The sequence below is a fragment of the Danaus plexippus genome, chromosome 10, assembly GCF_018135715.1.
Source record: "Danaus plexippus chromosome 10, MEX_DaPlex, whole genome shotgun sequence".
Classification (NCBI taxonomy): Eukaryota; Metazoa; Arthropoda; class Insecta; order Lepidoptera; family Nymphalidae; genus Danaus; species Danaus plexippus.
The window spans coordinates 6261839-6284526 of record NC_083543.1 but is presented as its reverse complement, the minus strand read 5'-3'; the positions used below and the strand labels follow the sequence as shown (position 1 = coordinate 6284526).

At 32.1% G+C, this 22688-nt stretch overlaps 2 protein-coding genes and 1 long non-coding RNA gene across 6 annotated transcripts in view; 1 reads left to right on the top strand and 2 right to left on the bottom strand.

The window, feature by feature from the left end:
* The window catches only part of LOC116766855 (uncharacterized), a 42936-nt gene extending 23921 nt beyond the window's left edge, over nucleotides 1–19015 (bottom strand). For 2 of the 3 annotated variants that reach the window (XM_032656988.2, XM_032656989.2), the window contains exons 1-2: nucleotides 17531–19012; nucleotides 1985–2108 (exon numbers count right to left, since the gene is read on the bottom strand). In XM_032656988.2, the coding sequence (XP_032512879.2) occupies nucleotides 1985–2108; nucleotides 17531–18414 (1008 nt within the window). In that variant the 5' untranslated portion in view covers nucleotides 18415–19012. Of the gene's footprint in view, nucleotides 1–1984; nucleotides 2109–17530 lie in introns of all 3 variants that reach the window. The other variant, XM_032656990.2, reaches the window with a different exon arrangement.
* Nucleotides 19016–19601: 586 nt separating this feature from the next.
* On the top strand, nucleotides 19602–21258 carry LOC116767021 (U3 small nucleolar RNA-associated protein 18 homolog). Its single transcript, XM_032657167.2, has 2 exons — nucleotides 19602–19782; nucleotides 19950–21258. The coding sequence occupies exons 1-2, from the start codon at nucleotides 19742–19744 to the stop codon at nucleotides 21223–21225; spliced, it is 1317 nt and encodes a 438-aa protein (XP_032513058.2). The 5' UTR covers nucleotides 19602–19741; the 3' UTR covers nucleotides 21226–21258.
* LOC133318974 (uncharacterized) lies at nucleotides 21253–22296 on the bottom strand. 2 transcript variants are annotated; one of them, XR_009752693.1, is made up of 4 exons: nucleotides 22227–22296; nucleotides 22064–22151; nucleotides 21738–21952; nucleotides 21253–21634 (listed from the first exon to the last, which is right to left on the bottom strand). It is a non-coding gene; the product is annotated as an uncharacterized LOC133318974 (long non-coding RNA). The 2 variants fall into 2 exon arrangements; XR_009752694.1 differs by having other exon boundaries at nucleotides 21253–21952.
* Nucleotides 22297–22688: the final 392 nt, after the last annotated feature.

Sequence of the window (22688 nt, the reverse complement as noted above, 5' to 3'; positions counted from 1 at the left end):
TCACAGGACCTATATTATGTTCTTTCACAGAATTAACTTGTATATTGTGTTTATTTTTATCTTTTAATTAATGAAGTTTAAAATTCATCATCATCATCATCAGCCTATCGGAAGCCCACTGCTGAGCATAAGCCTCTTCTCGCATGGAGAAGGTTTGAGCATTAATCGCCACGCTTGCTCAAGACGGGTTGGCGATTTCAAACTTATAATTTGAAATTATAAGTCCAGGTTTCCTCACGATGTTTTCCTTCACCGTTCGTCATTGGTGTCTAAATACTATTAGAAAGTACATATGACTATGAAAAATCACATTGGTACTTGCCAGGTTTCGAACCCGCGCCCTCACGCATGAGAGGCGGTCCTTTAACCTCCAGGCCACCACGACTTTATATATAAAAAAATAAGAAAAATATATAAAAAAAATATGTAGCTGTAATAGCATAGGAAAAATGATGGTACTAATTAATGTCCTTAAATAGTCCCAGTACAATAAAACAAAACAAAATAACCAAAATATTTCACTATTATTTATTGTACAAATAAAACCACAAACTCACATATTAAAAAAAATTTCAATACTTTTAACACAAGACAAATAGTGCGTACGATATTGAGCAATTAATCAGAACTAGAAAAGTTTTCTATGTAACGTATGTAGCAGGTGTAATTATTTCATACTGAGTCGAAACTAGTTTTTACCAAACACCAATAGGCACGGAAATTAATTGCCTACATACGCCCACGTTTGTTCGCTTCTAATATTAATCTAAACTATCAGATGTTTTGTATTTTCTATGACACAAGAGCTATTCTGTAATTGTACTTTTCGTACGCTTAATTGCGGAGCATATCCAATACGTGTATTATAATAACGACGCTTTATTGATTAACTATTGATTGATGGCTACCAATATTTATCACCGGCTAGTAGCTTCGCTATATGTAACAACAGATACAAAATCTATCAAAACCGAGAAGACGCATTACCGTGAAGATTTAAACAGATATTTTGAAAGTTTTTTTCATTAATAAATACATATAAAACTCTTAGCATTTCATAAATATAATAAATTATCAAATTCCGAGCACATTTATTTGTAACAACCGTTTTATATTCATAAACCAATCATTACGTTGACAAATATTGCATCGATTGTACTAATGCGAACGAAATATTATTTACATAAAAAAACCTCATACAAATGACAGTATCATCATAATGACAAAATTTTAGAATCGCTGTCATAAAACATTCACAAACAACATTAAACGACATATTTGTGTTTAGGATGGATTACATTTTACTAAAAAAGTCGTGGTGGCCTGAAGGCTAAAAAGCCTGCCTCTCATACGTGAGGGCGCGGGTTCGAAACCTGGCAAGTACCAATGTGATCTTTTCCGAGTAATATGTACTTTCTAAGAGTATTTAGATACCACTGGCTGGAACAGGCTACAGCAAGCTTTTGGGGTCTAAATAGCCCCAAAAAAGTACTGGTGCAGAAGGCAAGGGGAAACCATTGCAGTTATCTCTTCCCATGAAAGTCGTCATGTGTCATGGATCACTGATACGTGGTGACCACGACGAGTCTGCAAAGACTCTAGCGATGAAGAAGAAGACATTTATTCCCCGAACGGCCTCTGCCAAATTGTTGCAACGTAAAAAAAATTCGGGACGAACTGAATGAGCCACGAACAATAAATATATTAGAGAATAATTTGTCAATGTTTAATTAAATTTATTAATATGAACCCTTCATAACACTTCACTACTTGATATTACTTAAAATTCATTATTCTTATAAGATTCTTATGTAACACTAAAAATGTATGGTCTTTTTAATGCAGCTTTAGTATTTGGGGGAAGAATCAGCTAACTGATATAAAAAAATATGTTCCAAATTATACCTAAATATTCCTAATCTAGTTTCTAAGATTTCTAACAGTGTATCCAAAAGCTTTGTATAGGTACATTATGTGAATTTACCTTAGGATCGAAACTGAAGGCGGTTTCCGGTCGCAGCGGGCAAGGCAGGCCGCACTTACAGGTACCGGCCGTCTGAAGGTACTCCCGCAGCTGAGTGTAGTTACTCAGAGCTGTACCGCTTGGACTGCAAATGAACATAGGGACATCCTTATTAAAGCACACACTCTTGTCACTATAACAAGTATGAATGGAATAATTAATATATATAATAAATTAATCTGTTATCATTCAAAAGAAATATTGCCTTATTTTGTAAGAGTTTTAAATTAGACCGTGCAATTATTGCGAAGACTTGTTCTAAAAGAATAACTTTGCGTTACAACTTAGAATTTATTTTTAACAAACAGTCTTTAACAAAGCCTTGTTGCATAATCTTCCAAACAGTTTATTACAAAATACAATTTATTTAACAATATATAACACATATATCTTGACTTATTTAATGTCCTACTAATATTAATTTACCGATTACCATTACTCGCAGAAACTCTCAGACTACATTAAAATTCATGCATACCTTAGTCAGATGTTATCTATACTAATTCAATACTCAAACCAGTTACATTAATAGGTATACAAAAAAATATCAGTGTGTTATATGATAAAGTGTATTAGAACAACAATAATGAACACGCAATGGTGTATTATGACGACAGTAAATATATTGAGATAACAAAATACATACATTAAAAAAACCAGAGATAAATGCACATCACATTTGATCTTGTAGCTTGTGACTCTTTGCCTACTTTCAAATAGGCTATTCATAAATATATTACTCGTTCCCATTCAATCTACAACTTTAAATATTACTGACGGTAATCTATTCAGTTATTCAAATGTTTAATTAGAACCCTAAGAAGAAATAATTAGTTAATCTCAAAGACATCGAGATTGTAGATAAACATAATGAATTTCATTGACGAAATTAATTAAAATCAACTCCAATTAATCTCTCTCAGATAGCATCTTGACTTATCTGAATAACATTTTTGCTAATCATTTAATTGCTAACTGTATTAAAGTTATTTATTACAAAACACACTATTAGCTGAGTTATAATAAGTTTTAGCGATAACATTGTAATACAAATTTTATTATACCGATATAGCATAAAATTCAGTTAATTATAGGAAGTCATTTATACTTGCCACATTAAACAATTCATGTACCCAGTGAGATACGAGAAAACAAACAAAGCAAATGTCAAGGGAGCATACTTTGGTAATTTTTCAATGCATTTAAACATGACCTTAATGATATCATCAAATAAATGATTCAACATTAAAAACTTTACTGTAATATTAAATTACATTTTAAAGAATAACATTTTTAATACAAACTCATAAAAAAAAAAACAATGAAATTCACGAAACGATTTAGACGTCTTGAATTCAGTTGGTATAATACTTTTTTGCGGACACAGTGGAAATCGTGTAGCAAACATTACATACACAAAGCACGTCGAATATTTGAAAGGAATCTTATCGGTTGGAAACTCGGGACAGTACCAGCACTTGAAAAATAACTTTCTGGTGATCAGAATCGCTTTGAAAATATCTCGACGCGGCATTCAGCTTACCAGTTATCCATATTGATGCGAAACATATAATATTTAGACGTTCAATCATTTATCTGTATTTATACTATTACCAGCTTCATTAAAAATATATTTTTATATTATGAAGACGACAAGCAGAAGCCTTTTTATATCATACCATAAAAAGAATCTGTATAATTACAATAAATCAATTGAATAAACTTGTCAATGTGAAGAAGAAAAAGATACAACGAGAATATACCGGTGCAATAAATTAATGAAATGTTATTGTCTGTGTATGATAATTATGCAACAAAAACTTGTCACAGCGGTAACAAACATAATAAAGTGTATATTATCAAGTTATTATTATTAAGAATACCATTTATAAAAAATGTTGATAATAACTGACATTAAGCCCGATGTCGTACCCGCTGGTTTTTTGAGAGGCAAACATTATCTTAATGGGAGTCGACAGTTTTATCCGGTCCAATTTTTATACCTTTTTGCAAAGCTACGCGATGTTTAATTGGGAACATCAAAAAATGTTGACTGCTCTGGGTGAAAGTGAAATATTTCGTGGGTGTTTTCTAATTAATATAGTGTAAGCCGCGTGGGGTGTAGGGCAGTGACTCGTGTAAGCGATTGAAAGCGTATTTGCCGAGGGAACGCAGAGCCTCTAGTCAACCGTGTTAGCTCATTCCTGTGATCAAATGACTGAACGGTCAGTCAATAACAGTTAATTGGTTTTCGAGCTGTATTATTCACATCCCTTACATTATCCACTTAAAACGAATCGTTTTATAATAAATTTGCTTATCGTGTTTCATCTCTTTATACACTAATTGATACTATGTACATTTATAAAACAAAATATCACTTAAATGTATAATTATAAAGCACTTTAACGTGAACAAAAAAGAGCGCTTGGTGACGAGACAGTAATATGTCTGTATGTAGTCGTTTTGCTTTACAAACATCCTCTTTCATGAACGCTCCACATGATAAAACCAGCGATTGTTCACGGTCTGCAACACGCTGCAAAGGTAAGCCGCGACCACAAAGATTTGTTTGCCGTTTTTTTTTTTTCGGTTTATTCCGTTTCCATTTTTATTAGGCCTATGCTTCGACCGCTGCAGACTACACGCTACATGCGTGTTGTCAGGTTAGCTTTTTGGGGGAACGTGCTCATACACAGCTGCCAATGATAATTATTTAGCACGCAAACCCCTTTACACCTTGCGCGTATTGTTGTAAAACTCAAAACATTTATATATAGTACGTAGCCGACATTAACGTATTAAAAGGTTAGTAGTATTTTTGGGTTCGTGAATACATTAACATACTTATACATATGATAAATATCTCGGTAATTACGTCACGCTGCACACTTTCCATTATATCCCCACATTTGTATAATTAACATAAGGCTCGGTTTTTGTTTAATTAATATCGAGCTACTTATAAAATTATTCATTCTCGTGGAATCCAACTTTGCCATCTTTGGTCAGGCTAGTTTTTGTCGCAGAATTTTTCCTCATACAAAAACAGCCATCTTACAATTCATGGTTAGACATTGTGATTGATGATTCAACAAAACGTCTCCGGGAAAACGAGAGATCGGAACAGAAAAAAAAAATTATGCTCAAGCAATTAAAACCATCTGCGAGATTGACCTTGAAGATGAGATATTAACAACTCATCCGACTTAACATTACACAGATTCCATATCATAGATAATATTAATCACGAACGTGGCGTAGATGAAACAATACATTGTACCTACCTTAATTAATACCATTATCCGTACTAACTATGCAACACTTGACATAATTGTTAAAAGATTAACATAAATAAACCATTTTTATTTTATATTACACATAGAGGTTAACGAGATATGTGATTAATGAAAAAAATTAATTTTATATACTGTAGAATGTAGATTCCTTATTGATAAGAGGGGGAATGACGTATAATTAAGACATATCTGATCTTGTTTTATATATGAATGGCATGTCTATTTTTATATACATATAGTGCTCTGTATAATATTATAAGACAAACCTTTTATAATTTATATTGACTTCCAGCAATCTTCCATTAAGTTGGATTTTATATAATGTTTAATAAATATTAACACTTAATAATGATATGTGTCTGTGTGTGTGTAAACATCATATTAGTATTTCGAGTCACGTAAAAGCACTTAATGAATGGTCTATTAACTAAGCTTATGTTACTTATATTTGCTATTAAATTGTACTCGTTTATAATAGTGACACAAAGTTGCTTACCCTCACATGTATACCGTGAGATCAAGTGGCAAGTTTCAGTACATTTACAAATATTACTTACAAATCATTCATTGAAAGTATTCATTTAACAATTATAAATGTTCGATGATACAGGTTTAAAACATAACTCTAAGATTAACTTGTTTGAGCTTGGTCTAATAATAGCGATGTATACAGACAAACCACCTTATAGAGGCCGCAAAGTATTGGACTACTTATAAATTGTTCGATACAGTAAAAACTATAATATTTAAGGCATAGTTTATTTAAAAAAAAAAAAACAAGTTTAGCGACATACTTATATAGAAATATGATGAAATAGAATAAGGTATACACAATGCCTTACGAAACAACATAAATGCCTCCATGATATTGCGTATATAATACCAGTATTATGTCCATTGATCACTAGAAAGCTCATTAGATGAATTTTATTCTAAATATTATGATTTACCACATGTCGAAATCATCTACCGATTTTTCGTTAGTACCGAAAATTTAGAATGCTTAGTACACACTAACATGTACATATATTATAAGCCAAATCTTCGTTTAAAAGGTATCGTCACTGTATGGCCTTAAGAAACACTAAAACCGAATTTAATCGCAAACTCTTATAGCTGCGAAAAAAAATTATCGGAAACCCCTATTCTGTTTAATCAATAAATTTTCTACTTTATTTTAATCTCGATAACATTTTTTTTTTTTTTTGTAAAACATTTTTAAATCCAAAAATAACAAATTTCAAATTAAAATAAATAGACAGAATGATGTTATCTGATAAATGTTAATGAGGTAATTAGCCAAAATTAACATTAAGGACGTACACGTGTATCACAAAACGTTATTTAACGAAGGCTTCGTATAAATTTCAATTTACAAAATTGGTTGCTACATAATAGACATATGAAATAGACATCGAACTACGGGTCTGGGTGATTGATCTCATTTCCTTTGTGTTCGACGGGCGAGGCATAGTATAATGGCTGAAATACTTTGGCCGAAAGCCAATACGAACTGCCATAAGCGAATTGACGACGAATCAAGACTCAATGGATATTACCGCTATAATATTCTTTGATATCTGACAACATGACAGGACATTGAATTCTGAGATAATTATCAATAATTGGACTTATCCGAAACGACATTACACACGACTAATATAAACTGTACAAGGCATTTACTGTTCAAGGATGCTCTCGATGTAACAAGAACAGATCTTTTAGAGATAGATGTAAAAAAAAGAATCTCAAAGCATGCTTTAATAAATCTTTTCATGCTTAATCGTACCAAACACAAGTCATAATATATATTTAGGGCAACCAATAACATAATAATTATAAAAGGCACTATGACATGTTCTTTAGAGTATAAGTTCTTTGATGGGCCGACTGGCGTCCTTTATCGAACGACCCCGACCCATATCAACCTCGTCCCCTCGCATGAATAAATAAAGGCTCAATTTGTAGCTCGCGCCTAACCGAAGCAACGTCACCGCTCTCAAACGATGACTCCCAGTTAAGAACGGATCGCTAGACTCGAGTAATAAAGACCAGAATTCTTACTACCAGGGGTCCAATAACTTGGTTTTAGGGCGATTATGTTAAAATGATCGCTTTAGTAAGCTGCTTCGCTTGTTTTGTTAAATTTGGAAAGTAATAAATGGTGATTCGTAAAACTGTATAGCAATGATAGCTATAAAGCATAATGTTAGTCAAAGACATATAATTGAATTACGTGAAACTTGAAATTTTTATGTCAAAAAAAAAAACAAAAAAAAACAGCTCTATGTTTTTAATTAAAGTAAAATGCGATGTTAAATATGTATATACTATTTTAAATAGCATGTTTTGTCAATTAAGTATTAAGTATCTCACATGCATCTTTTTGCATTTCAAAAGGAACTCGACTTGTATATCAACCATAACGTTGTAACGACTTCTCAATAAATAATTAAATACACATTACATAAAACATAAATAACTGGATCGCATATAACAAAACGTTCATGGAAATAAAGCAAAATTTACTCATAAAAAATTCAACATTCACAATCTAGCAGGTGATTTATCTGCTTCGACGAACAGATTGCAATTTGATATCCATATATATTAAAATTGGGTCCGTTGTCTGTAAACACGGCGGGCTGGTCGCGTAAAGCTCGTTTGTATTCTAGATATTCGTTTTATTGTATCTGGAACCAGTGACTCACATCGGGAAACCCTTTCGTGACTCAATACGGAATCGCACTAAAATAATTACTTTATTGATACGTGACATTGTTTAGTTTATTTTAAACACGCAATTTTCATATTAACTACTTTTATTCTATTATTAAATGACTAAAATTAAATTGGTGCTGTATAATTATTTTGGGGTCGGAACATTACTTGATTTAACATATAAAAAAGTTACACGTGTTCAATGTTAATTTTTTTTTATGAATATTGGAGCCCAATGTTTTTTAAGAGAGAATTTTTTTGTTTAAGTGAACGTTGAGTAAGTGTCTATCTCAATATGGGAAATATAATTATAATTTATATCCATATTCAAACAATAATTATCATTGTTATCGGTCAGAAAATGTTTTTAAAAATTTATAACTAAGTATATAATGATACCTAAAATTTTTGAGTGTTTAAATTCAACTAAGCTTTTCAGATACTACGTGTGTTTTAATGTTACTACATAATCCCTACGTTTCCGTTCTTTTACATCTACCGTGATCACGGGGAGACAAAGTTTAGTCTGACTTATAATTGTACTTGAAATCATGATTTTAATAAAATAAATATAACATTAAACTGTATATCCATGCATACATATAAAAGTACATACATAACTCATTGCCTATTAACAACTCACATCTCATTAATCATTAAAAAATTTTGCTTACAAAAAAGCAAATTGTTTGCATTAAGTACCTAAACAGCTTCACGTTAATAATTTCAACAGTATACTACGCAAGACCGGTTATATTGTTGACTGTAAAGACAGAATATCTCATTAATGAATATTTATACACCTGCCTCTTATAAAGTCTCTAAAGAATATAGTTATAAAAATTAATATTCTTAACTCTATCTTGTCCATAACTGAATAATAAACTGACAACTTTTAAACCAAGCGTTCATATGAGTTAAATAGTTTTTAACACAGAATACATTATTCATGCCAAAGAATTTCTTCTGATATAAGTCGTCACGAACTAACTTAGTCACACATATTGTACATATAAAAAAATATCATAAACGCTATAAAAATCTTACAATAAGAGGTGAGCAAGCACATGATTCAGTCCTATATCAACCTGAGTGACGAAAAATTACACTAGATAAACAATTTTGCCACTTGTAGAATATTATATGAATATGACATAATACGATTGAAGAATCCCGTTACAAAAACAGGAAACTATGAATGAGGGCAGAGCTATCACACACGTCAAATCGTTTTAAAGGGGACGAGGCGATGATGTTTCACGAACAAGTCAAAAAGAGCCCTTGACAGGTATACATTAAAGCTAACATTGTCAATAAACAGTTTATGTATTGAGAACCAATGTGTAATACGATATAGAAGGGTGACATTATCCAGCGACGTCATTCGCTTATTTACAATATTCTGTTACAATGATCGTGTATGGATTTCTTTTTAAGTTTGGTATGATATATTAATTTCTTATTAGTTTTTTATTTATATATAATATTTCATAATATTTAAAGTTGACTTAACTTACACGACGGCGAATCTATTAAATTATAATAAATACATGAATATTAATTTATATGTTCATAGTAATGTTATCGGTAAAATATGTTAATATATTTAGAAAATAAATTCACTATGGCCAATTGTTACTTGCGTCATAATAAATTGCACCAGTTCCATAATGAAATACGTATAAATAAAGTTTCTAGAATTTTATTAACAAATAAGGTAAGAGACAATCACCAGTGCATACAAAACGTGTTCTGACAGTGTTCGACATTAGGACTCTTTAGTTATAAAAAAAATTATCTGTTAATACATACAATCTAATAAATTCGTTCAATTACTCCAAATTACTTCGGAATACTGGTTATAACAGCACAAACACAGCCTAGTACATGAGCAATAAACACGTCAGTTATCGTAGGGTAGGGTGAACGACCTGCGAGAGCCACACAAGCTACGCATGATACCTGTTTACATCGATTTGCTAATTACATTCTATGATGGCAGACTTAAAATTTGAACCAATATAAAATGTTTTTATACTAAATATTATTCAATACGATGATACGAAAACAAACGATTACGGAAACGATACGATTGGTATTCGTTCGACGTCTCCATATCAAGGACACGCTACATGTGTTCGGCAACTGATTCGGAATTTTTAATTAAACGCAGAAGACCACATCTAGTAAGGCATTTAGAATTCCACTTAATCGACGTTACCACGTTAAAACAGAACCAACCACGCCACGGAAAGTCCGAACAACCCCTTTATTTGCGTTCAAATACTTTTTTTATTAGATTCGCCCAGCAGCCTTGACTCGTTCCTCTTAGCAACGTCTGTGGGAACTTATTGAGAGCACACGTTTCGTTTTGTTCTAAACGTCTGCGGTCCATGTGAGAATACATCCGGCAGAGCACATTCATTGTAACATGACATTATATTCAATGTTTATTTACAACAATATGTTACGAAGCACAAGACATTATAACAAATAGCACTGAATTAGCTCTTATGTTGTTTTGTATTATATGAATAATTTATTTATTAGAACAGTCTAGACTATCTGCTCGTTATTTAACATACAGGACTATGTATAAATATAGTTTTAAAAACTAATGATTGCGTAGATCAATTAAATATGACTATAACGGCTTCAGTAAGAAATCGTTGCATTATTTTTATAACTCAATATAAATTGTGTAATGATACATATTTTTTTATATTAAGAAACGATTAAATATATATTTATTCAATATTAGCATATTATCTAGTGTGATGAATATAATTGGCGTATTTTTAATGTCTGGCCGTTTATCTGCCTGTTTGTTATGGATGATCTCTGAAACAGGTAGTTAATGTCATATAAAGTAATTTAGGCTATTTAAAATTTTATTCAAAAAGAACGAAGTTATCAACTCGTCTGTACACTTGCTACACTATTACTCCTTCAATTATAGGTTGATAATCAAAATAATTTGATAATCGAAAGCTCCTGTCCCGAGGTAGTTAAAACCTCAAAAAAAGTTAAAACCTCAAAAGGCTGGTGACGCGTATCTCAAAGGAAACCAACTATGCGGATAAAACCACTGGCAATGACAAGTATGTATAATGTATATAATATAATTCGTAATAAAATTGTATGAATCGTGAACTCAAATCTAAATACTCATAAATTCAAAATGAAATCAAATGAATAACGAGTTCATTGTAATAAAATTCTTCGGAAAAACTGACAATATATTAAAAGAAAAACAAAGCAGTTAATGTTGGTAACCAACAAAGAATTATATTAAACATTATTTTATTACGTAAGCGATAGCAGTAAACGCGGACCCAAAACAAATAGTAACTACCGCTCTATGAAAACGACACACCATACTTTCAATATATATCAATGACATTCACATGGCGGCGGGCCCACATTTTTTTTCAAAGCGCATTCCTTATTAACTTAAGACCCAACGTTAATTTATCTCTGGTGGAACTCTGGGGTGGGCGGAGACGAATACGTTTTAGTACAATGTTTTATCTATCGACATAACTTTCAAGAGAGCCTTACGTCTAACTGACAAAGAAATATAAATTTCATTTAAATTGAAAACACGCTAGATAAGAAGATATATAGAGATAAGTTTAAGTCGTGAATTAATAAAAATCATTTAAATTAGTTAAATGTTTGACGTATATAAAGACTGGAATTGATTTTGGTAAGATAGCTGTTGATTTATTACACCTGTAATAATTAATAGCTCTGTGTATTGTGTTAATTTTGTATGATGGTATAAAAAATAGGATGTAAAAACATTATATAAGTGACATCGATTGTGATTAGATTCTCTAGATACGAAGATTTCTGACATCTGATACGCAAAATGCAAGAATAAAAGCCGCTATGTTTGTAATTAAAGCAATAAATAATACGCTTAGCTTACGAAATAGTATCCACCCAGTGTAGGCGGCGTGCCTCACAGTTTCCGTGAACGTAGAGGTCAAACAGCAATATTTTTATTGAGATGATTTGATGCTTAAGATTGTTTAATACAAGATCGAAATATATACAATATTATAAATATATTAAATGATATTTCAACAACAGAATAAAAATAAAAATCCATCCATTTGTTTATGTTAAACGCTTTGTACACAGACAGCTCTTTAAATAAGTAAATAACACGTCTTAAACAAGCAAGAGTGAATAATACAGAGGACTGGTTAAAAACATAAGTGCAATTGAACAGCATAAAACTTTTAAGTATATATAAAAATGTGACTTTAAAATATCATTATGCATTAAAACATTACGTAATATATGTACTTTGAAAATTAAAAGTATACCTAATTTTAAGGACCTTGAAAACACATCGGTACATAACTGCCGTTCACAATTGCGTCGCTAACCTTGAATACATATATATTTTTTTCATATTATTTAATATAACGTTATATAAACTGGTTATCTGTATATTACTTCGTTTCTCATGGCTTTGAATCGTTAATTGTATTATGTTATAATTAATTAACTTTGTTGTTTTAAACAATTTCACTTCAAAAAGTATAATCAGTTTTATTTCAGTGAAAGATATGTTTTCTCGACACGATTTATTAAAATTATGTTATCAATCTGAAGTTGTTGTTGTTGATATTTGTTTGCATGGGTTTGACGGAGGTAATCTCTAGAACTACAGGTTCTAACTGAAAAATTATTTTTTTTTTCTTTCCATTTACGAAGCATAGCTATAGTGTAGGTGCATAACATCATTCTACAACCCACGGGAAGGAAGTAGTGAACCAAAATGCGAGTGAAGCAGTCCGCAAGAGCTAGTGTATATAGTCTTAATTATCCTCAAGTATACGTGACAAGGCAATAGTCAATGATTGAGACATAGAAGTAAGGTTTCGCTTGACAAATAATGTACTTTTGCAAGTAACCTTGTGTCTATATATTTATTTTAAAACATATCGGCAATGTAACTAGTGATACTAGGTACTCTACCTGATACTAGGTACAACCCCAGGGTTCCTGTAACATAATCTTAAAAAAAGTCCTATAATCTTTAGAAAATGTCAAAATATGATGAGAGAATTTACGAGACCGTGGGAGATTTTCTCTGTAACAATCTTCTCCTACACATTAAAAGCAGCATTTGTAAGATCTTCTGCAAGATGGATGATCTCCTTACAGACGACGCTTCTTAAAAATTAGCAACCCAATAACAACACAATGTTTCTAAAGGAATTATAATGAATTCTTCAGTATCGCCATATAAAGAGTAATTAGGAAAAAAAGCTATACTAGTTATAGTTACAATCTAAGTTATTTTAGAAAATTTTTAGAAAAATACAAGTACCTACTTACGTTAAACTCAATATACCAGTTATTTTTTTTTTTTTTGCAGAATGTTAAGGATCCCATAATTTTAAAGCTAAATAATTCAACTTTTTCGTGTGCCGAAAAAATGAAATATTTTATATGGCAAGACTTAAATCACACAACGAAAAAAAAAACCTTTATGAAATGTATTCTGAATGAATACTCAGCAAATAACTCTGTTGTCGAATGAATAAGTACGGTCTAGAGACCAATTAAGTTATTCCAACAAAGTATACCAAAATTTATTCGGCTTTGTTTTATTCTCATCATATTGTATTTCACAATAGCCATTCATCAGGAGCCGCGACCGTAAATCTCAAATTAGGAACATTGTAAAGTTTTACTGACTTCTAACGACCACAGGTAAGGGTCGTATTTCTTTTAAAGAACACAATAGTACAAACTGCATTCTTTTTCGTTAACCTTAATGTGAGTAATGCTTTGATTTATGACTCATGATCCTACTTACAAAGTTTCGCTCCTGTTAAACTTTCAGTTCATAAAATTTTATACAATTACATATATGAATAAAAATAATAATCTTGGTAACAGGTAGCTATGATAAATTAAAAATTCCTAACAATTTCTTTTATAGGTACCTATAGATGATGCTATAATACATTCTTATTTCTGTACTTATTGCTCACATTGACTCGCGCGCGACAAGGCAGTAGTAATAGCCGAGAATATTAGGTTTCAAATTATATATCATTAGGATATAGTACGACTATTTTTTATTATAACACGAAACGGGTAGAACGCAATAACTTCCTTCTAAATTCTTTAAAATAATAAAAAAAAAAACAAAGAAGTTTGAAAATATTCACACGGCGGGTGGCGACAATGCAATGAGACCACGAGCACCGTCCATTGTAACGCTTGTAAAGAAATTCGGAACGAATTTCATATCGGATCAAAGTGGGTGATGGCATGGCCCCGTCGGATACGTAGAAACAATGCTGAAACCCGTGCTGTTAGCGTTGTTATTGAATACCATACACGACTGTGTCGTCACAATGGACGCCCCGAAAATTCCATAACGCTTAATAAATCCTTCATTTATACGAAGCGACCTCCGCATTATGCGGACCGTAAATCAATTGTGCAAAGGAAGTCAGTAAGACTAAAGACAGCACCGTAGCTTTCTTTTATTCTCGTCAGCTGTGACCGTAAATTTTATGAAATGATATACTGTCCATGTCCTTTCATAAATATGTAGGCCAATTGAATTGTTGCTTACAATACATTTAAGATACAGCGAACAGAAGCTTTAGTGTGAGTCTTAAACCTTAAACTGCGAACGTGTCAAAGTATAGAATTCATAAATCATTGAATACACAGGTAACGCCGACGATTTGTTACGATAATAATAAAAGACAATCAAACTGTTGGTGTTTATGTGACGGTGTATATTAAAAACTCAGAATAACGGCCCAGTTCAGTGACTCCGTCAAATTCGTTTGGCATAAAATATAACCTTAATAATATATAAACGCATAAGCTGTGTAATCCATCCAAGAGCTATATGAGATGCGTGAGTAACAGTATTGTACGACAAAGCATTGTACTGCCAATGACAGATAAGAGCAATGTAACGAGCACAGCGACCTACAATGGAATCTCGGCAAGATTGCCCCATGCGCGCCTTAGCCAGCAAACGATTTAAATAAAACGATAACTCCAACAATGAACGTTATTATGAAACACAATCAACTGGTAAATTACGTTTTAAACAATGAAGATGAAGCCGAGTCAATCAAGTCCTGATACGATTTACAGAACAACAGAACCACAAATAAACCCACATTAAATCAAATAGTGGGTGGATAATCTGTGCGCATTAGCGAGTTCCTGTATGTACAGTGTACACTTCAACTGTGTTGGATACTGTACGCATTTGTGTCTCCGAATGCGAAAAATTAAATCCATTTAAAAGATACTCGAATCACCGGATAAAGTCGCCGTCTTGAAAGCACGAGAAAAAATCCAAACGTGATAATGAATTTAATTTACAAGCGTTTACGATTCGTAAACATTTTACTTGATGATATCATTTGATTCGGTGATAAGTTAATAAAGACACCCGACTTTTGCATATTATTTCAACGTTTGAAGTATAAGTTGTATACGGATAATGTTTATAGATGTGTCATTATATCAAGTGTGTTACATTTAGTATTGAAAGCTCTCGTAACTTGCGCCGCCGCGTCGCTTCGTCCGCAGCTGCCCGACTGGTTTGTCCACTTGTCCCGGATTGATTTAACGTAAACGCACGATCTCAACTTCGTCTGTGTTCTCTTCGTACTTTATTATCGATTTATACATCTTCAATATTTCCTATTAATTTTATAACCAACGGAAACCAGTTGAGCGAATTGTTTGAACAAACAATTGGATGATTTATTACAATTTATGATCGTATTTTAATCCTTCGTTAATGAATCTGTTGATTATTTAAATTAAACTAATACGTTGATTATTAATCAAGTATGTACCGACTGGTTATAAATAATCTATTATACACTGATGACATATGGACAAATTTTCTTTATCATCATTATGGAAAATAATTTGACAGTGCATTGTTTGAGATGTAGGAATGATAATAAAATAATAAAGTTTTAGATAACGGCAAACACACACTTTTTATTTTTTAATACCTTACGTAATAAGTAATCCAACGTCTCTATACGTCGAGCCGAAAAAAAAAAAAAAAAATACCGAACGGAAGTCAAAAAAATTCCAATAAACTAATTTAAAAGTTGAATCACATCAAAATAATTCACTGAAGCAATTTTAAACCAGTTAAAGTACAGTACAGAAAAATATTCACATAATTCACAGCTGAATCATGAATTTATAAGCCGTAATCGGCTTTCTGACTCGCCTTCCTGCTGTATGAAACGAGATTTAATATTCAATTTTGCGAATTTTTGAACATCTATTGATCGTGCCTACAGCTATGTTACGGTTATAAATTTTCTAGAGCACATAATCATTCTCTATTCTAGAGAGCTAATTAATGATGTACTTAACGTTCGAGCAAAATTAACTTTTATTGTTTCTAACAATGAGACTGAAATTTAAATAATGATGCGTAGCTAATACGGATATAACGCGATATTTTTTTTATTTCTTATTTGATTAAAACATAATATAATCTTATACGTTTATTGTACAAGGCGTTATCGTAAGCCACTTATTAGATTCAAATGTTCATTTAAATTGTTATGTACATAAAAAATACAACTTTCTTAATGTTCTATGCAAAATATGTATGTATTTTATTTTAGTAGTAATAAGTTGTCAGATTAAATTCGGAAATTTATTTTGTTGGCTTAATTTAAAATAACTAGTTTTAATATAAAAAAAAAATTCTTCAATAATAAGTTTCAATACTTGGTTTGTAAGGAAATAACTTTTTTTACTTTATTGCCTGATGCTGTCTTCAAATTTTTTTTTGGTCAATCTAATTTCCGGACGTAAAAAATCTAAGACCACTTATAATAAATAAAAATGATTATTATTTTATTAAGCAAAATGAAATAATAAATAGATGTTAAAGAAGCTTGCATCTGAGAACATAAAAACCAGACAGCTATTAAATTTAACCCTTGAGGTACTAGAGTAGAAAAAGTTACAAAATAAAAGTGAATTTATATTTTTATAATTAATTGGTACTTATAAAAATTGTCTATTCCCTTCATATAACACAACATAAAGAAGGCAAGCCCTAGTATTTCTTGCATTACTATATTCACTGTAAATTAACAAAAAATAATTCTGACTGTTCACATGAGAATATCAAACATTCAATAAAATTTACATACAATATTTATTATATGTATTTTAAAAATAATGTAATAAGAAAGTTATTTTTTTAATATTGTGCCAATTTGAAGCTCATTAAAGAAGTATTATTGATGTTCCACCTCACACCTGTCTAAGCAATGAAGTGGAGTAATAAAAAAGTGCTTGTTGAAAAACGATTATAATTAAATATCTGTAGTGAAGTGAGTTTGAAAGACGAAGTACTAAGTAGTATGTCCTCAAAATTCAAGTTATTACTTATATCATACATAACTAGTGATTAAGTGAAAAAATTTATACGCACCTAACATATAGAACAGATGTCCCATTCACAATTCTGCGCCAGCCCAGCGGCACGGTAATTGTTTGTGGATATTCACTATGCACAGCTCTAACATCACCTTCCGTCTGGGGTACAGCCGAGGGTGGGAGCACCGCAAGCACAACACCATCTGGTGTCTGTATGAGCTGTGGCGGGCTACTATCACCCTCACTAACTACAGATCTATTCACACCAATCTGCTGGTTCAGTATATTTATGCTTTGATTCACTATAGACTGATGAGTCACACTCTGTTCTAACAACTGATAGTTTACAAAACTCTTCCCCGACACCTCCCTCTCACAGTTCATATCACTACCACTATCATTGAACTGGGTATGCCCAATCGGCATTACGGGCATGTTATCTACACTTACTGGACATCTCTGATATGCCCCAACGTCTCCAACTTGCATTGGAACTCTAACGTGGTATGAATCTATATTATTCCACTCAGAGTTTTCACAATCTCTTTTAACCGTCACACTGCTTTGCCTATCATTAGCTTTATCATCATTTCTAACATTATCTTTCATAAAATGTGGAGTTGTGTAGAACTCTTCCCTCTGTGTAGATTCCGATTCGAATGGTTTTATTTTAGATTCATTATCATTGATGGATTTATAGTAAAGTGCACCAGTTCTCTGATCGTTCTGTTCGATGGGGTTTCGGTACAGGTTGTTTCTCGGCATAGGCAGGTGCGGCACGTTATCTTGGAGGTAGAGGGTGTCAAGCGGTGGAGGCTGCGGGTCGGGCCCCGCGGCAGCCGCCTCTAGCTGGCGCGCCTCCGCCACGTACACCAGCACGCGAGGCGCGCCAGCCACGCCCGCTCGCGGCGGCCCCACACTCGCCGGCTTGCCGGACATCTCGTACACACATCACAAGCCACATAAGCCACCCGATCACTAGCTGAACGCGAGCAATTCAATTTCTGCCGACCTAACAGCAGCTGATCCGTGATTCCACCTCGCATCTCTTTCCACCCTTCGTTCATCGCTTGATGCCCTCACTGTATTCTTAAGCTCCTGCACCATCCTCGAATATAACTTTTTTTGTATTGATGTCATCAATCCTATCTTCCTAATTGTTTTATGGCGGGCAAAACAAATAAGTGTTTAATAGTTTTATGGCGGAGCCTTTTTGGGCCCCATTGTTTGACAGAGCTGGTCATAAAATGTTTAGAAATCACTTTTTGGTTGTCACTACTGTATATTAATTCATTTCATAAGGATCCATATTGACACTTCAGAATGTAAAAAGGTCACAGAATAAAAAATATTTTCTTCATCTTTAAAGTAACACAAGCTACTCTTAATATATTATAATGTGATTGTTTGTCGTAATCATTAAGATAGAGCGATCTATTGTTTATCATTAACACTAGAAACACAAAAAAAATCTCTTAGATTCGCAATACGATGCCATTCGAGTGAAACACTACGAAAGAACAACGAATGAAATCACCCTAACTATGACATACGACTAACAGATAAAGGTAGTTAAAACTATTTCTTTTGAGTGTTACTCTATAAGCTTTACGATCAGTTGGGTTATAATAAAGTTATGGCTACCTCGTACAAACAAAACGACCAATAAAATCTTCTAAACAGTGTTCATGTCGTGTATCTGATTGGTCAAATTTACAGTTTCATATTGAAGCACTGGTTGTCGTGTTGCAGTAACAAACCCATAGAACAGAAAGAGATGGACAAGCAATAAATTTCAAAAAGCGACATCTAGTACTATAGATTATAATTAAAAAATTAACTGCTTTACCGTTACAAAATTGAGTTCAGAAATATTCAATTCCTTATTTTTTACTAAATAGTAAATAGAATTAAAAATAAACATCACTATTTCCTTAAATTTTAAGTTTGTTCAAATATTAATACCATTTTATAAGAGTAAGTTATTATTATTACTAAGTAAACCATTACCAAACCAGACTATTTTTGACCTTGCACTCATTAATACCTAAGTGAATAATAAAAGGACAATTATATTATTATCTGTATTAGAGTGGATTTATGTGTAAATTGTATCCAAATGACATTAGTCATAATGACATACTGTCAACACTAACCCAAGATCAACACATTGGAATAAAGCTTGTGTTAGAGGTTAAAATTTCATATTTTATTAACTGTAAGCATATGTTTGGAAAATATTAATAAATATTATCTGTTTGTAAATATGAAACGGAAAAATTCCCGACTGGATGAAGAGGAAACGAGGTAATCAATTATTATATTTTTCTATTACTAAAGAATAGTAAAAACATCCAAAGAACTTACCCCATTTGTTCTATGTTATTATCGTTTCATAACAACGAACAAGAAAACTTTAAGCCAAATTTCGTGTAGTTTAATTAGTCGTCTGATAAAACTTTTGATATTTTCAGGCTGTCGGAATTGCTTTTCAACAAAACCAGAAAGTTTACTGAAAATATATCAGAAAACAAAAAAGACATTGATATAGACCGCAAACCAGCTTGGATAGATGACGATGATGAAAAAACTCCTATTAATATTATACCTCAAGTCAAGTCTGAAGGACTTTATGTTCAAAAACTTAAACAAAAGTATGAAACACTTATTGGTACACCAAGTTGGGCTAAAGTCAAAGAGAAGAATGACGCTGATGATAAAGATGATGAAGATGACAAATTACTGAGAACCGTTGGTCACTTACAGAAGACAAAAACAAAGAGTCTGAAGAAAGATGTCTTGGAAATAAAAAAGTTCCCAAAAATTAATTCTGAGACAAGTAACGAAGGGCCCTTTATATCATCAGTAGAATTTCATCCTAACATGAGTGTGGTACTTGTCGGAGGCAAAGCTGGTATAGTATCATTATTTTCTATTGGCGGAGATGTTAACAGCAAACTTCATAGCTTTAAATTAAAAAAATGGAATGTCACCACTTCACAATTCTCTCCAGACGGTTCTGAAGCATATATTGCATCAAAATTATGTCACAGCTACTGTGTATATAATCTAGCAAAAGCCGAGCCAATGTTGGTCCAGTTGCCAAGGATAGTAAAAACAGCAAAAATATTCAAACTATCACCTGATGGGAAATTCATAGCAACAAGTGATGGTTTCGATGAAATCTACATCATATGTGCCAATTCAAAAGAATTATTAAGAGCACTGAAGCATAACACAAATGTAGAATCAGTAGTATTCAGTAATAACTCAGAAAATTTGTACTGCTATGGCATTCAAGGTGAAATTACTGTGTGGGATCTGTCTATGTTCAGATCAATAAAGAAATTTATGGATAACGGCTGTATTACCGCATCTAAAATAGCAATGAGTCATTGCGGTCAATTATTAGCCACTGGAAGCGGGGAAGGTATAGTTAATATATATGAAACAAAAAATCTGGCAACACAAAATCCATTACCTCTTAAGACTATTATGAATTTGACAACAAAAATAACCGATCTGAAATTTAATTCTACGACAGAGATATTATCTATAACATCCAGTTATTTTCCTAATGCCCTCAAATTAATACATATACCATCTTATCATGTGTTCTGTAATTTCCCCAAACAAAACCTGTACCAAGTCGAAACTGTCAGCTTTTCACCCAACAGTGGATATATGGGCATTGGTAATAACAAAGGCTGTGCTTATTTGTATAGACTTAAACATTTTAAAAACTATTAGTTCGCGAAAAAAATAAAAAAATACCAGTAAAAATGTCTTTTATTTACTTTGACTTTATTATCAACTCAATATAAAACACTGATATTAATAACAAAATAAGAATAGCTTTAACAGCGCCATCTATTCGTAAATCACTGAACTATTTAAATACAACAAGTTTAAAATGTAACCAAAAGATGGCTCTAAATATGACAAACAATATTTTATTATCTGTTTGTATGAAATCAAGGACATATTCATCTTTACATAGCTGTGATGGATGTAAAGACTTCTAAATTTAAAATGCCAGGTGCTTCTAGCAACACTTTGCCATTGCAGAAGAACGAAGTCCCTTCAGGAACCAGCCGTTTTAGTTCACGGGAAAGTAGTGTAAAGCGTTTTCCTTAAATCTTTACTATCTTTACACGACCTGAAATCTCGATTACTCAGTAACTTCTGTTCCCTTTTACAAACTTGTCTTACCATTGGCTCTTACCATGCGGTGTTAATATTAAATGAGTATGTTCGCTTACATCAACTCTAACGAACCAGATTATATTTCCGCTATTGCGCTAAAGACGTCCATGATTTTGTTACTATCGAGTTTTTGCTGACTTTCTTACCTGACCGGAATAGTTTTACTATGGAATATAGAAATGATGATGACAGATTTATCATTATAGGTATAATTATCTTCTTCGTCTCAAAAGGCTATGAGCAAGCCTTTAACTGCAATTATTTTGTATACCTAAAAGAAAATTGGAATGAAGTACAAAATTAAAGTCCAGTTTGATCAATCACAGCCATATTTTTGTTAATATAACAAGGTTACTAGTTTATTTTTGGTCGAAATACTTACGTAACTTTTGACATATGTATATTTCACTTAAAAAAACACCCAAACGTTTCTCTTCGGTAAAATACAAGCCACACCAATGTCTCCTTAACTATGGATTCAACAACGGAAATTGAACGAAAAAAAAAACAACAAAATACTTATTATAACATATACGGTAACCTACTGTTTCTAGTTTCTTTAAGAAAAATTAATTACATTGTCCATAGTAATAACAATTTGATATGATATTCCTAGGAAAAATTGTCTTCTATTGCAACTGGTCAGATATGTCAAAATATTATGATCTCCTCAGATTATAGAATATTAAAGTCCCGTCACAGACTTAGTATTGTCAACATAACGTAGGTACTTAATAAAACTTACATACAACTGAGAATTGTAGGTGTTTAATTTGACATTGGTAACTTGTAGGTACTGATATGAGTGTGATAAGTTTAACAGTTAGTTTTGGTGTTGCGGAACAAAATATATACTCCACTTGTTAATATCCTGTACTTTAATTCCACCGAAGTGGTAGCTATTTTTTTTATATTTTTAGACTTCAGTTTCGTTATTGTATGATCTAATTGCTTATAATTTTGCTGATTTAACTAGATACTAGAAATTTTGTGAATCTCCGTCTCTT